Source organism: Sus scrofa, chromosome 4 (assembly GCF_000003025.6).
Source record: "Sus scrofa isolate TJ Tabasco breed Duroc chromosome 4, Sscrofa11.1, whole genome shotgun sequence".
Taxonomy (NCBI): domain Eukaryota; kingdom Metazoa; phylum Chordata; class Mammalia; order Artiodactyla; family Suidae; genus Sus; species Sus scrofa.
In genome coordinates this window covers 68,071,023-68,087,747 of record NC_010446.5, presented here as the reverse complement: position 1 = coordinate 68,087,747, position 16,725 = coordinate 68,071,023, and the positions used below count along the sequence as shown (strand labels likewise).

Below are 16,725 nucleotides of genomic sequence, written 5' to 3'. Positions count from 1 at the left end.
CTTCCACATAAACATTTCACTCACTAATGATACAGTACTACTAGAAAATGGCAATATTTAAGGGTAGACACAGAGGTTAAATTTCAAAATTTGAATATAAGAACCCCTAAGTATAGAATTTAGTAACTTCTGGTAGAAGTTTTGATCATTGAATTTATCATTAAACTTTATTTGGATAAATTATGTCTACAGTGATAACCTTTCATTTGGTTATTATCAATGTTGTATTAAATGTACTTAGGGAGTTCCCATCGTGGCGCAGTGGTTAACGAATCTGACTAGGAACCATGAGGTTGCGGGTTCGGTCCCTGCCCTTGCTCAGTGGGTTGACGATCCAGTGTTGCCGTGAGCTGTGATGAAGGTTGCAGACGCGGCTCGGATCCCGCGTTGCTGTGGCTCTGGAGTAGGCCAGTGGCTACAGCTCCGACTGGACCCCTAGCCTGGGAACCTCCATATGCCGCGGGAGCGGCCCAAAGAAATAGCAAAAAGACAAAATAAATAAATAAATAAATGTACTTAGTATTTAGTGAAATACACTAGGATATTATTTATCAAATACTCTAGAATATAAAAAAATTATACAGTAACACTTAATTTTTTGGGTCAAAATCTAAAACCGGTGCAAAAATAGTAAACTCCTCAGAACTGACCACCTAAATATTAGTAAGAAAAACGTTTCTTAGTACTTCACATACCTGACTATTCATTATTTAAGCAGGCATAACTCCAAAAAGTAAGAACTCGAAGTGTGTATCAATCTTGTTTTCATCATCTCCTCCTAAGGATTCCTTTTAAGCATTATTTTCCTAATCTGCCTCCCCCATGACATTTGAATAATACAGATATAGTGTTTATCTGTTTATGTACTATATATGTATATCTGCACTTGATTCATTAAATAGAGGAAGATTTAGTTTACCTTCCCCCAAGAACTAATTTTTGCCCTCTTCAGACCTGTATGACCTCATTGAGTGAGTATCTATGCTCTATTGCCTTAAGGGATAGATAACCATCTAAATCTCTATTATCTACCCAGCTCTGAGCAGGCATTTTATAGTTTCAATTACTCCTCACAGCTGAGCCCTATTTTGCAGAAAAGGAAAAAAGCCCAGAGAGTTTAAACAATTCTCTCAAGACCAAATAGCTAGTAAATGGCAAAGCCTGGATTTGAATCCTGTGTATCTTCCACAGCTTATACCCTTTTCCACTGACACTAAACCTCTACTAGAGATCAAATCATGTTATAACAAATTTGGCAGAATTATCCACTCTTTTTCTTTCTTCTTCTTATTTTTTGGCCACAACCAAGACATGCAAGGAGTTTCCGAACCAGGAATCAAACCCTGGCCACAGTAGTGACCACATCAGGTCCTTAACCCACTAGGCTGTCAGGGAACTCTTAGCCATACTTTTTGTATAGATATCCATGGGATCAACAACTGGTTGGAAGAAAAAAAATGGGCCAATTATTTCCTTTGGTATATACATACTTCCACTGAAGTTATGTTTGTTGATAATAGAACCAAGGAAAGGGACTGGAGATCAGAAAGCAGGGCTTGTGACACTGCACAGGTCCCCTATCAGTCTCAGATGGCCCTCCGCTGCATTTCTCTCCATCTCTTCTACAACTACTCTGGTTCAGGCCCATCTCCTGCCTGAATTACTACCATCGCCTCATTACTGGTTTTCCCTCTAAACTTGTTCTCCCCAAATCCCTCCTCCATAGCCTTTAGAGTTAAACCTTTAATGGTTCCCCCAAACCAAAAAGTCTAAGCTCCTTTTTCAAGGCACCCTAAGATTCCTTGACCTCTCTCCTACCTCTCATCTCTTACCATATCCAAACTTGCCTTTCTACAAAGCAACACAACCAAACTGCCACCATTCTCCAAAGGCCAATAACTGCTACGTATTCTTTAGAATTCAATTTAGGTGTCACTTCTAGGAGTCTTCAGGAGTGGTTAGGAAGGTACCGCCCCTGCTGCTCCTGTGCCTGGGAATACCACAGCCCTTATCACACTACAGGTTAACTTAGTTTACTTTTGTTTCCCCTTCTAGACCAGAAGCTTTTCAGAGTCAGGAAGAGGTCAGTGGCCTGTTTGACATTCCACTCCCAGGGCCTGGCAGAGTGCTGGACAGACCGCAGCACTAAGCATTCATGAATCAATGGATAGCATAAATGAGGTGTTTTTCTTTTAATAATGCCTGAAAGAAGTCTATGAAAAACTTAACTGAGGAATTCCCATCACTTACTGGTTAATGAACCTGACTAGTATCCATGACAATGCGGGTTCGATCCTTGGCCTTGCTCAGTGGGTTAAGGATCCAGTGCTGCTGTGAGCTGTGGTGTAGGTTGCAGATGCAGCTCAGGTCCCAGGTTGCTGTGGCTGTGGCATAGCCCATTGACTGCAGCTCCAATTCGACCCCTAGCCTAGGAACCTCCATATGCTGCAGGTGCAGCCCTAAAAAGACAAAGGACAAAAAAAAAAAAAAAAAAAAAAAAAAAAAAGTTAACAAACAGTACAATGATACCCGTAATTTAATGTTTTACGGATAAAATGTTAACTAATGGTAAAATCTATACCTTTTCATGAATCTAATAAAACAAAATCATTGCAAAAAACAAAGGTGAAGACTTTTAGGTACAAATTTTCAATTATAAAATAAATAAGTCATGGGGATGTCATGTACAACATTGTGACTGTAGTTAATAATACTGCATTTGAGGAGTTTCTGTTGTGGCTCAGCAGAATAAGGATCTGACATTGTCTCTCTGAGAATGCAGATTCAAGCCTGGCCTCATTCAGGGGGTTAAGGATCCAGTATTGCTACAATCTTCGGCATAGGTCACAGATGTGGCTTGAATCCAGCACTGCTATGGCTTTGGTGTAGGTTGGCAGCTGCAACTCTGATTCAACCCTAGTTTGGAAAATTCCATATGCTGCAAATGCAGCCATTAAAACAACTTGTATTTGAAAGGGGGGTGGGGTGGGAGGAATTTACTTTTCTACCATTTCATTGGAAAGTAAATTCTTAGAGAATAGTTCTAGTTTGGCAAAGCATCTAGCAAATATTAATTCATATTTTCCTGTTAGTCTCCAATTCATTTTACCTTATAATTCAACTGTTTCTTTCTTTTTTTTTTTTTGTCCTTTGTCTTTTGAGGACCGCACGCACGGCATATGGAGGTTCCCAGGCTAGGGGTCAAATCGGAGCTGTAGCCGCCGGCCTACGCCAGAGCCACAGCAATGTAGGATCTGAGGCGCATCTGCAACCTATACCACAGCTCATGGCAACGCCGGATCCTTAACCCACTTGATTGAGGAGAGGGATTGAACTTGCAACCTCATGGTTACTAGTCGGGTTCGTTAACCACTGAGCCACGATGGGAACTCCTCAACTGTTTCTTCACAGTACAACAATAAAATGCTTATGTTGAACATACTATGTGTGTGTAATAAATGTAGAAAAAAATTTAGACCATCATCATCATAGATAACCTCTGTTCACACCCTGTCTTCCTCAAATCAGTTCTCACACCTGAATGGTAGCTATTATACATGGCAATGATATTACAGATTTTTTTTTGGTTATCTGTTTTTTTTCCTCTTTAATAAGAAGTAATTTTTTTTTGGGGGGGTGGGCACACACAGTCTGTAGAAGGTCCTAGGCTAAGGGTCAAATTGGAGCTGCAGCCGCTGGCCTATACCACAGTCACAGCAACACCAGATCTGAGCCTCATCTGTGACCTACACCATGGCTCACAGCAACATCAGATCCTTAACCCACTGAGAGAGGCCAGGGATTGAAGCCGTGTCCTCATGGATACTAATCAGGTTTGTTACTGCTGAGCCATGATGGGAACATCTAATTTTTTTAAAGTATGTTAAAAGTAAATATTTTCATTATGTTTTTCCAATTTTTACTACTAATAAAATCATCGGGTTAAAAGGTCATCATTCCAATTTTCTAACTTTAGATATTTATAGAGGAATTTGAAGTTTTTGCTTTATAATTTATGAAGCAAGCAAGTCAATTTTAAAATCTAACTTCTATATGAAATCTATTATTAACTCCCCCAAAATACGTAAAATCTACTCTTAACTCAAGTACCTATGACCTTAAAATAAACTGATGAAAATGAAAATTTAAACTACGAACATGGAGCTGTTTCTACTAGAAAGAATCCTAAAGGTATTCACTGGTAAAAAAAAAAAAAAAAAAAAAAAGAAAAAAAAATTGTTGCCATTTCTCCACTCTTCCTATAGATCCTCTCACCTAAAAATGTATCTACCTTATTAACAGTCAAAAACATTTCTAAGAAAAGCATACCTTGGAAAACAGACTTCTGGTTGCCAAGCGGGAGGAGGAGGGAATGCGATGGTATGGGAGTTTGAAGTTAATAGATGCAAACCATTACATTTGCTAGGTTCTACTGTATAGCACAGGGAACTATATCCAATCTCTTGTGACAGAACATAATGGAAGATAATTTGAGAAAAAGAATGTATGTATATGTATGACTAGGTTACTTTGCTGTACAGCAGAAATTGGCACAACACTGTAAATCAACTATACTGTAATAAAAACATTTTTGTTAAAAAAAAATGGATGAGTCTGGGAAATAGAAAAAAATAAAAGAAAGCAGTCTTATTTCTCTCTTCATACTCAGTCCCTTAAGTATTGATTAGTGATATCATCAGTTTTAAAAGATGTATTTATCATACACACACGTACACAAAACGAAACTGTGTATAAATGTGTACACACACACACACACACAGAGAGTCAGATTCTCCCTGGGGAGTGCAAATGTTAAAGAGAATTATTGTATTCTACTTTATACATACTTGAGTTATTTTTTTTTTATTTTTATTATTTTTTCCCACGGCATGTGGAGATTCCCAGGCTAGGGGTCCAATTGGAGCTGTAGCCACCGGCCTACACCAGAGCCACAGAAACGCGGGATCCAAGCTGAGTCTGCAACCTACACCACAGCTCACGGCAACGCTGGATCATTAACCCACTGAGCAAAGGCAGGGACCGAACCCGCAACCTCATGGTTCCTAGTTGGATTCGTTAACCACTGCGCCACGACGGGAACTCCGACTTGAGTTCTTTATTTTTCTAGAAATAATATTATCTTATAAAGGAAAAAATATAAAGAAAAAAAGTAACAGAATCAGCGCTTAACCTAATCTTCAAGGTATGAGAGTATAAAAATCACCATTTATAACATACATTTATCTTTTTAAACAACTTGACATTTTTGTTATTATAGTTGATTTACAATGTTGGGCCAATTTCTGCTCTATAGCATAGTGACCCAGTCATACACACACATATATTCTTTTTCTTATACTATCTTCCATCATGTTCTATCCCAAGAGATAGGATATAGCTCCCTGCGCTGTACAGTACGACCTTATTTGTTATCCATCCTAAATGTAATAGTTTACATCAAACTACCCCAAGCTCCCAGTCCATCCCATTCTCTCCCCATTCCCCCTTGGCAACCACAAGTCTGTTCTCTATGCTTTGAGTCTGTTTTTGTTTTTATAGCTTCATTTGTGCCATATATAAAAATATATATATATTGAGGGCTGCACCTGTGGCATATGCAAGTTCCCAGGCTAGGGGTCAAATGAAGCTGCAGCTGCTAGCCTATACCACAGCTCATGGCAATGCCAGATCCTTAATCCACTGAGCAGGGCCAGGGATCAAACCAGTGTCCTCATGGATACTAGTCGGGTTCGTTATCACTGAACCACAATGGGAACTCCAAGTGCCATATTTTAGATTCCACATGTAAGTGAAAGCATATGGTATTTATCTTTCTCTTTCTTACTTCACTTAGTATAAGAATCTCTAATTGCATCCATGTTACCGCAAAGGGCATTATTTTGTTCTTTTTTATGGCTGAGAAGATTGCATATACATTTATCTTAAGATACACCTATATGCATTCTTTTTTAATTCAACTTTATGACTGCGCTTCCATTAGAAATATGTCATTTAGAGATCATTAGAAGGGTAATCAGATAGTACATTAAGAATAATAGATGCATTAAGTATTATCTAGATTTGAAACTGTCCTTCACCCAGGATTTGAAGAAAAAAATTAAGATGCAATTATGATATTCAGATCCCATAATCCCATGTCATCTTTTTTTCTTCTTTTAATGGCTGCACCCACAGCATATGGAAGTTATCGGGCCAGGGACTGAATCCGAGAGACTTTAACCCACTGCACTGGGCCAGGCACCAAACCTGAGCTTCCAGAGCAACCCAAGCCGATGCAGTTGGATTCTTAACCCACTGCTCCACAGAAGGAACTCCCCATGTCATCTTAAAAATAAGTGTTTGAGGAGTTCCTCTGTGCTACAGCAAGTTAGGTATGCGGCGTTGTCACTGCAGTGGTTCAGGTTGCTGCTGTGGCACAGATTCGATCCCTGGCCCAGGAACTTCTGTATGCTGTGGCTTGGCAAAAAAAAAATAAATGTTTGAACATTATGTGTGATTTGGAAAATCACAGGCAGTTACAACAACAATAGGTACTATGAAATTATAAACTACTGTGTAATTTTAAAATTTATATTAAAAATTCATATAGGAAACTGACACAACACTATAAATCAACTATACTCTAATAAACATAAACAAATATAATAATATTGATAAAGATAGAAAGTATACAAAAATCAAACAATTTTCTCAACTCCTGCAAGGTTGATAACCTTTGCAGTAAAGTAGGATAAATATAAGTAGACTAATTCCATTAAAGCATTTCTGACAAAGTATGTATAAAACTCTTATAAAACTGATGAATTGTTTTTCACAAATCTATATTTTACCTCTTGAAAAACAAAATTAACTAAAAATTTAGTGGAATACGATTCTAAGAAAAAAGAAATTAACATAGTATTTATAGTGGATGATACACTATCGCATCTACCATAAAATAAAATCCACAAAAGAGGAGTTCCCGTCGTGGCGCAGCGGTTAACGAATCCGACTAGGAACCATGAGGTTGCGGGTTCGATCCCTGCCCCTGCTCAGTGGGTTAACGATCCGGCGTTGCCGTGAGCTGTGGTGTAGGTTGCAGACACGGCTCGGATCCCGCGTTGCTGTGGCTCTGGCGTAGGCCGGTGGCTGCAGCTCCGATTCAACCCCTAGCCTGGGAACCTCCATATGCCGTGGGAGCGGCCCAAGAAATAGCAACAACAACAACAACAACAACAAAAAAAAAGACAAAAGACAAAAAAAAATAAAAATAAAAATAAAAAAAAAATCCACAAAAGAGTGGTCTATAAAAAATGTAATTATATATTTTGCAATGCCAGAGTTAGAGTCACTCACATACTATATAAATAATGATATCTGTCTGCAAAAATTGTTCAATAACTTCCAAGTGGTCTGGATACAGTAGCTTAAAATCTATGAAATATTACAGGTAGAACATTATTTCATTTTAAGCTACCATTGTTAGATTCAAAGCAACTAGTTCCATGAATGATTCACACTGAACAAAAGACTGATGCACTCATTGTCTCAGTGATACAATAATAGACATAAATTCTATTTAACAAATATTCTACTTAAAAACAATAGAAAGGAAAAACACATGTTCCTGTCTATCAAGAGGTCAGCCTAGGAGTTCCCGTCGTGGCGCGGCGGAAACGAATTCGACTATGAACCATGAGGTTGAGGGTTCGATCCTTGGCCTCCCTCAGTGGGTTAAGAATCCGGCGTTGCCATGAGCTGTGGTGTAGGTTGCAGATGCGGTTTGGATCCCGTGTTGCTGTGGCTCTGTTGAAGGCCAGCAGCGACAGCTCCAATTAGACCCCTAGCCTGGGAACCTCCATATGCCGCAGGTGTGGCCCCAAAAAGACCAAAAAAAAAAAAAGAGGTCAGCCTATTTAATGAAGATATAAATCCTATGTATATATGTGTGTGTGTGTGTGTTATATACATATCCTATATATAGATATGATAATGATATCTGTATCATATATACAGATATCTCTCTACATACATATATATCTCCCATACTTTTACAGCCTTCATCAACACATCTCCAGCTTCCTTTGCTCTATACATAAAAATTATAAATGAAAGCTATAAAGTATAGGACATCCTCATCCTGCTTCTGTGCAGGCAGTTTATGGCAGTGTTTCATTCATCTCTGTACCTACAGCTCAGTCTCTAGCTCAGAGCAGACATTTATTTTACTAAAATAATCTGTGTCCATTCAACAAGCGTGTACTTGGCACCCAATAAGTGCCAGGGCCTGTACAGGAAATGCAGTATTCATTGCTGAAAAAAACATGATACTGTCTCTGCCTTTGTGGAGTTTATAATATAATGGGAGAGGCAAATGAGTAAATAAATCAACGAACATGATAATGAAAATTTGTAATAGGTCCTATGAGGGTGCAGCAACAAAGGGGACCTACTTAGACTAGTTTAGCAAGGGTCTCTCAAACCCTAGATGAGGCGATCAGGAGAAAACCTCTTTAAGAAAGTGGCATTAAAGCCTTAATCTAAATGAGAAGGAACCAGTTATTCAAACAGCATAAAGCTTAGTGAGCTATTTCCTAAACTAACATATCAGCAGCTTGGCTCACATGTGGTAATTTACAAAGTCATTTCTGCACTTTGAAATTTGTAATTTTCTAAGTAAACTGTCATTTTCCATTTTTCCAGCCCTTTCCAATCTAAATAAGTTTCCCAGCACTTTGTACATAAGGTTGTGTGTACTTAGCTATCCCCAAAGTGACATTTTTACAAATATATCATTTTCAATTAAGAATATCTTCTATATAATTCAGTTATAGTTATGAGAGAATTAGATATCGAAAACTAATACTTATAGAGGGACTAATACAGGCCAGGCACTGTCTTAGTAGTTTACTTATTTATTTATTTTTGGCCAAGCCCACAGCACATGGACGTTCCCAGGCTGGGCATCCAACCTGCCCACATCAGAAATAACACCAGATCCTTAACCTGCTGTGCCATAACAGGAACTATCTCAGTAGCTTAAAGCAGAGGGTCTCATAAGTACCACCAATATAAAATTAGCAAAACACTTCTTTTGGTGTCAGGAGTACAGGTGAAAGATTTAAAGAAATGTGTGAGTTTGTAGGGGCAGTAACATAAACGTCAGAGGTGAAGAGGGAAGAGATCATGACAAGACATCATCATGGTCAACTCATTGCAGTCCAAAGTCTAGTACTTAGATATTCAGGTCCAAAAACCTCAACCCAAGATCAAAAAATGACTAACTGTAAACCAGGATTGTACTTTACTAATTTTTATTATGAAATGTAGTAATATAATAATCTGACCAGATTTTAGACTACTGATCATAATTTTACCTATGCCAATTTATGACTCTACATGGAGAACACAGCCAAGTGACATAATCCTCACCTGCGCTCTCACTTATACATCAGTACTCACATCCGGCAGCTAAATGAGTGATCAGACTAGATGCTGGATGACTATGGAATCACTAAAGGGATACAGATCTTCCAGCCAGACCAGTGGGGACTGATCATATATTCCTGCCCCTCAGCAGAGAGTACCTTCCTAGTTACCAGAATTTTCATGAACCCCAGTTGATGTTATCTTCTCCCTTTGTACAGCAGTGTATAAACAGTGCCAAATTCTGCTTTTCAACTCTTTCTCAATGTTCAGTGCTGACCATCCATTCCATTTCTGCTGACATAGCCTTTCTTTAGATATGTTAATGTCATCTATTTAATTCAATCAAAAAACATTTCAAAGCACCTACTACCTGCCAGGCACTACACCAGATGCTGAGCATCCAAAGTTAGATCTGAGCCACATCCTCTAGAGTTCCTCTTCTATTGAAAAAGATCTCTTTCTTGTTTGCACCTAGGAGATGGCCAGTTTTTTTAAAAGTGCCTTCTGCATATGTCTAAGTTTATCCATTCTGTGCTGATGTTATTTAATTTTTGGAGTTCTGGCAGTATTTTACTGTTGCCCTGTGTACCAGGTACTACAAGGGGTATCTTGTGTACAGGAGGCAACTGAAGTATTGGGGAGTTAAGTAGCTTGCTTGAAATAATATGTATGGAGTCAGGATTCAAATTTTAGACCTTTGTGTCTCCAAAAATCACCACTTTTTCCTCTATTCCACACTGCCTTAAAGAAACTAAAAACTCTAAGAAATAGAAAAATATAAGTATCCTAGAACATTTCTTGACACATTTCCCCATTTCAATGACTATGTCTGCCAAAATAAAGCAATATTAAGTTATAAATTTGTATAGGGCTTTTAGATCCCTTATTCACTATTTGGCCCCCAAACTTAACAAACCAGAAATAAATAAATCTTCATTTTGCTAGGTCAAGGCCCAATTCACTGATGTTTAGTACTCTTAGAAGACAATCAAAACCCAGGTCACTTCTCTAGTCGCAAGCTCTAACCTCAGCAAAAATAAGGCCCCTCTAATATATAACATATTTCAGTTTAACTTCTACCTTAAGCCTTAATAAAGACATTAACACTAATTTAAAAACAAAGATTATGCAAATAAAATAAAAAGTACACCACTGGATCATTTCCCAAATCACCTAAAGCTTTAAATTATATATTTGGTTTATAATATATATTCCTTTAATTTGTGCTGAATTATTCAAAAGAAATGCTTCTTAAGCAATCCCATTAACATCTACGTCTGTTTCTTATGTTTCCCATGAGTAGTTCATTGAAACTGATGACAAAAATCACTGAGCAAAACTACTTTAACACAAATCCTAACATACAAATCAGAAAAAATGTGATGAACTGGGAGAGAGAGAACAGGAAATGGAGGAGAGAGACTATTGGGTGGGAGTGCGGTGAGCATATAAAACCAGAAACTGCAATTCATCAAACAGGAAGTCCTGAAATCACATGACAAGCAAGAAAATGAAATTTAAAAATAAATGAAAAAGGGCAAGGTGGGCAGGCTCAAGAGAGCCGGGGGTGGGGGTGGGGATGAAAATAAAAAAGGCTTTAAATGGACAACATATTACAAGCCTATTAAAAAAAAATTACAAGGATACGTTATATTTAAATAATCTGGTGACAGTTCAGGGACTACTTTCACTTTCTTAGTCATGTTTTCCTAACATTTACTCAGTAGAGAATCACACTAACATCCACCCACTGTCAAAAAATGAAATAATTTTCTTCTAAAATATATTATCAGATAGTTTTAACAATGACCAGATTTTTTTTTCTTCACAAAGACAACAGAAAAACTCAGTCTACTACATTCACAACTTAATTAAGAAATACCATCTGAGTTAAATTGATCTTACCCATTAACGTTGCTAAAAGACACAAGGAGTACATTTCTTTGTCAGCTTGCTCCTGTAGTTCCTTAGATGACAGTTTGCCAGTTACAGCACTCTCTTCTGTCTTCACAGCATGGGCCGAGTGTGCTGCAGCAGACTGACCCCCTTCAGCTTTACTTTTTAGAATCTCTATTGTAATTCTGTCACCATGCTGTAAAGGAACTGGCTCCTTTTCCATTCCTGCCTGGGGTGGCATTAACTCTTTAGGAGGAAAGCCATAGCGAATACACTGTAAATACGGAGGAATGTTGAATTCTCTGGCTATGCTTTCCTGAAGTTCAAAAAAGGTGGTTGAAGATTTAAGTGTAACCATGGACTGTCGTCCATCATTAGTTGTTATTCGGATCTTCTTCTCCTTCGAAGTTGTTGGTGAATAGGGAGCCTTGGTGGGGGTGGCAGGTGCAGAGGATGGACCATCCCGAACGGTACTGGGAGAAACAGTCCTGGGCTGCCCTTTTTGTTCTTGTTTTAACTTCTCTGTTTTCCGTTTCTGCATTACAGAAGCCTGTTCCGTAATATTCTGTTGAATAGTTCTTTCAGTTTTACTCATGTTTAATTCCTCCTTGTGCAAAGTTTTCGTTTTCTGTCCAGTGAGAATAATTTTAGTTGGGAGCTGAGACTCCGACTCTTGTCCTTGGACATCTCCAACTCTTTGGGCATGAGCACCATCTATATTTACAGGAGTATAATCATCAGGATTCTTTTTGGCAGTCTGATGCAATATAGTGTGGACAACTTTCTGAACCAGGATTTCACTCCCAAATTCACCTGGAAAGTGCTTGGTAACAAGTTTCATCGCAACATCATAAACATTACTGTTCAAAGACGCATCACTTTCATACTGGAACCAATATACTGTTTCTCTGACCACTCTTCCACCCCATTCCAAAGTAATAGGAAAGGCTTCTGGTAGATTGTCATACTCTTTACCATCCCAAAAATGTTTGAATCCACAACCACACTTGCCACCAGTGGACCTAGAATTAGTTCTGTCCCCATCTAAATACACAATAGACCCATCTCCTCTGACCCTTCGCACAGATGTGCCATGGCACCAATTACAGGCTGTTAGATTACTCAATCCATAGTCTGGTACCAGAACATCTTTCACTGAATCATATGAGCAAACCAAATTGTTCAAGGGAAAGCTATAATTTTTGTCAGGCCTCAGCTGTCCATGAGTACTTTTTGCCAGGTTATACAGTTTCCCTCCTGGAGCCAACCACTCTGGAGGAACATGAAGTTCAGAAAGGGCACCACAGAGCAAACATTTGTGAAGGCGATTATCCATTACTGCTTTTTTAGCAGCTGCTGTGACTTCTTCAGGCTGAACTCCTATCACCCCCGTCCTCCTGTAGAAATACTGGTGGACGTCAGCCACCAAACTAGGATGGATACCGTGTTTGTCCATAAAGACTTCTTCCATAGCAGCAACAAGCCTAAGTAAGTATTTATCTTGCAAACTTCTGTCTCCTCCAATAACACAACCACCATCCTCCTCAAGTTTGATGTACTTCTTAATAAGGTCCTGAGGTACACCCCATGCTTTAGGAAGCAAATTCATAGGCAGTTTAGGCAAAGCAGCCCCTTTTATGCCTACCAAGGGGATATAATGGTTTCTACCAGAGCTACTCCATGCAATACAGATTGGTTTGTTCAAATGACCATCTCTCCCAGTGCACTTCTCTGCGGGGATGAGCCCTGGCAGAAAGGTGGCAGAATAATCCCCAGAGCTTCTCATGCCACTGAGAGAATCTAACAGAATAATAGGGCGATGTAACACATTGGCAAGACCAAATATGTGGATGTTCCTCAGGCCCAAGGGAACACCCTCAGGTGGTACAAACAGAGGGTCACACTCATTGATAATGTCCTCCCACTCAGCGGCATCAATGAAGTCGTGGAACAGGGCTTGATATCGGGCCAGGTGCTGCTGGAAGTGCTGTTTAAGATTCTCTCGCAAGGCATGCCAGAAGAGCTCCCGGCCTACCAGAGCCCGGGACACAGCATGCACCAGGCAGTGTCCATCCCCATCCACATGCACTGGAATGAGGCATTCCTGACTTTTATTGGCCCGCTTGATGTCCTCAAGAGTGTCATGCAAATACAAGAGGCTTCCGGAGCGGTCCTTGCCATATCCCACCGTATTCACATGCTCCGGTTCGATGAGGAAGGCGCGGTCACCCAGTAAAGCGCAATCGAACAGTTCGCCCTGGTTCATATCCCGGAGCAGTTTAGCCCGGCCTGTCTGCTTGTCCATTCCGTAGCGAGCTAATATGGGCGACAACAATTTGCAGTGGTAGTTGGAAAGGCCCATCACCTTTACCAGTTCCGTGTTCTTCTTGGGTGCCCCTGTCACCCCGAGGAGCGCGTTCCGCAGCAGGTTGTGTAGCACTACGTCCGGGTCAGTCACCTCCTCCACCCCCAGCAGCTGTTGCTGCTCGTGCCGCTGTCCGCACTCGGTACACTCGATGCTGACAGAACCAGAGGCCGGGAAGAACAGGCGCGCCTGGCACTTCGGATCCGGGCAGCTCCCGGAGAGGATTCTCCGGTCTCTCCGCTTCGAGAGCCCCCCCGGAGCAGCCGCCGCCGCCGCCGCCAGGGACGGCGGAGTCTGCGGAGCCTCTGGGGGAGGAGGCGGCGGCGGCAGCGGAGGCGGCGGCGGCGGCTGAGACATCGCTCTCGGTTCTCGAGTCTCGCTCCGCGACCCAAGCGACCCTCAAAGGCTCATAGCCCAGACCCCCGCCGGCCCGACTCGGTCTAGTCCAGGCCCAGGGCGAATCACTTTCCTTTCCCTACCAGCTCCTCCTCCTCCTCCTAAGCGAAGGCGGAAGCGCTGGACGTTGTTTCTCTTTTTACTTCTCCACTGCCGTAGCCGTTGCCCCGAACGTAACGGCCACCACCCTACCCCGCACTCACACTCACTCACTCTCGCTCTCTCTCCCTCAGACACACAGACATACACGCCCTCGCTGAGACTGCGCAGGCGCAGCTGCCGCTCTACCCTCTGGGAATTAGAGTTTTTCAGCCTTCTCCTAGCCCTCAAGAGGTAGGATCTTAGGGCCGCGAAGAACTACAAATACCGTGAGGGTAAGCGTTTCAGCGCCCGCGGAGAGGAGGAAGAGGAAGGCTATCGGAACGGGGACAGAAAGGAAGACTGTCACTCACGTTGCCTGCCGGGAGTTGTAGTTTTTACTGTATCTCTTTTGTCGTCTTCCTCACTTTGGGGCCCAAGCAAAATGAGTATGAGAGACCACATTTCCCAGGATGCCCTGCGGTGCGACCAGCCTCACTTCCCCCTTAGACGGAGGGGAGGATACAGGGAAACTTGGTTAAAAACAGAGTTAAAGGGAATGGGTCTCGGAAGCCGAGGGTCTGAAGTTCAAGACTCCTAGAAGGGGAGGGGAATGAAAGCCACTCAGTGAAGAAGGTACAGTAAATAAATGTCCAGCGACATGGCGGGCTGGGAAGTTAAATGAAATGGTCTAGTCTAGGCTGGAGGTCACGAGAGGAAAAGGGTGGGAATGGTGTATTAATTCTCGGAGTGTTTCTCCAGGTTTTTTTTTGTTGTTACACTCCTCTCTTCTCATTCCTATCTCTGTTACAAGCCACTGAGGCTCTTCAGCCCCGTTGTCTGCCTTTTTTCTACTCTCTGGGAAAGAGGGTCACTGAGGCGCCATTTGTTTCCTCGTTCCGTGTACGTCTTTGCAGTTTGCAGTACAGATAACAATACCTTGGATGTGTATAGAGTTTAAATATACCTAAGCCCTTTACCAATATACATATTTTATATGTACATATTTAAATATACATATATGTATGTATAATATACATACAATAATATACATATGTACAATAACTATAGATATTGTTTGTGTCTTCCAGTCCTACTCGCAGAGTCATAACAGCTATCATTTATTGTGTTCTTGATATATGCCTGTCACAGCATTTACATACACGATATCATTTGATCTTCATAATATAATAATAACCTTGTTAGGAAACACGTCCAGAAAGGAAATGACTTGCTCAAGTTCACAGGCATTCAGACCTAGATCTGTTCCCATTTTACAGACCAGGACATAGGAAAGCTTAGGACAGTACTATATAAAATAGTAACTAACTTATGGATACTATTTATAGTTTACATTCACATATATTATTTCATCCTCACACCTGTAATACCTTTACCAAAAGATATTGGGTCTGGAAACAGACCAAAAGGAGTTAAATGGCTTGTCCAAAGTCAAATCAGCAGGCTATCTCAGAGCCAGCAAGGGCTTTTTACATTTATTCCTGCAAGAGAAAAAAAAGAGTTCTTAAGCTCAGACCTTTAGTTAGGTCTCAGGGTTTCCGTTTAATGGGGCTGTAGGAATGTTTACCTTGAGGGGGGCCACAGACCTGTTTTATTACTTGTGTGCTGGGTAACTGCCTCTTCATGCAAAACACATTCATATGTTAATTGAAAGCTAGTATTATCTTAATATTGTACAGCCAGCCCCTTCAGTTATCATTCTGAAAATTCTTGCTTTCTGAGACTTTAGATAAGTGAACTGCCTCAAAATTTCTGAAACATTTGGCACAAAATAGATACATCAGTGCAGTCCCTGAGGCCACTCAAATTTTGTAGTTGCCAAGGGAACAGTTTATCTTATTAGGTTTTTTTTTTTTTTTTTTGTCTTTTTGCCATTTCTTTTGGCCGCTCCCGCGGCATATGGAGGTTCCCAGGCTAGGGGTCTAATCGGAGCTGTAGCTGCCAGCCTACACCAGAGCCACAGCAACGCTGGATCTGAGCCGCATCTGCGACCTACACCACAGCTCATGGCAACGCTGGATTGTTAACCCACTAAGCAAGGGCAGGGATCGAACCCGCAACCCCATGGTTCCTAGTTGGATTCATTAACCACTGCGCCACGATGGGAACTCCTTATTAGGTTTTTGAGTAAATAGAATTTGATCCTTCAAAATTAACCATCTGTAAAATAACACTCCTAAAGGATGTTAGTACTGACTTTCACCTAATTATTGTCTATGATTTTCTTCTAAAGAGCTGACATTTTTCAAAGAGAAATCCTTCAAATATTATTTTCTTGCACAATTCTACCTGGCCCATGCAAAAATAATATTACCTTCGTACAAGATAGGTAATGTTACTTATTTTGAAGGGGATAATTTCATGCAGGAAAATTTATTTCTAATCTGACAGTAGTTTGGTGGTAACTTCACACGTGGTCTTAGAACTGACTTTTATAAATTGAGAAATTAGATATGCCCTTTAAGTGGAAATTATTTTCTACTGTGACTGAGAAGTTACACCTTCGGTGAAAATGTATTTTTCTCATTATGAAAGCCTCA

The 16,725-nt window shown here is 40.6% G+C and overlaps 2 protein-coding genes across 2 annotated transcripts in view; one reads left to right on the top strand and one right to left on the bottom strand.

The window, feature by feature from the left end:
• The window catches only part of VCPIP1 (valosin containing protein interacting protein 1), a 35,819-nt gene extending 21,474 nt beyond the window's left edge, over positions 1–14,345 (bottom strand). Inside the window, exon 1 of the mRNA XM_003355045.4 lies at positions 11,335–14,345. Within this exon, the coding sequence (XP_003355093.2) occupies positions 11,335–14,047 (2,713 nt within the window). The 5' untranslated portion in view covers positions 14,048–14,345. The remainder of the gene's footprint in view (positions 1–11,334) is intronic.
• LOC100521447 (serine/threonine-protein kinase Sgk3) overlaps positions 14,656–16,725 on the top strand; it is a 173,846-nt gene continuing 171,776 nt past the window's right edge. Inside the window, exon 1 of the mRNA XM_021089284.1 lies at positions 14,656–14,800. The gene's annotated coding sequence lies outside the window, so the exon portion shown is untranslated. The remainder of the gene's footprint in view (positions 14,801–16,725) is intronic.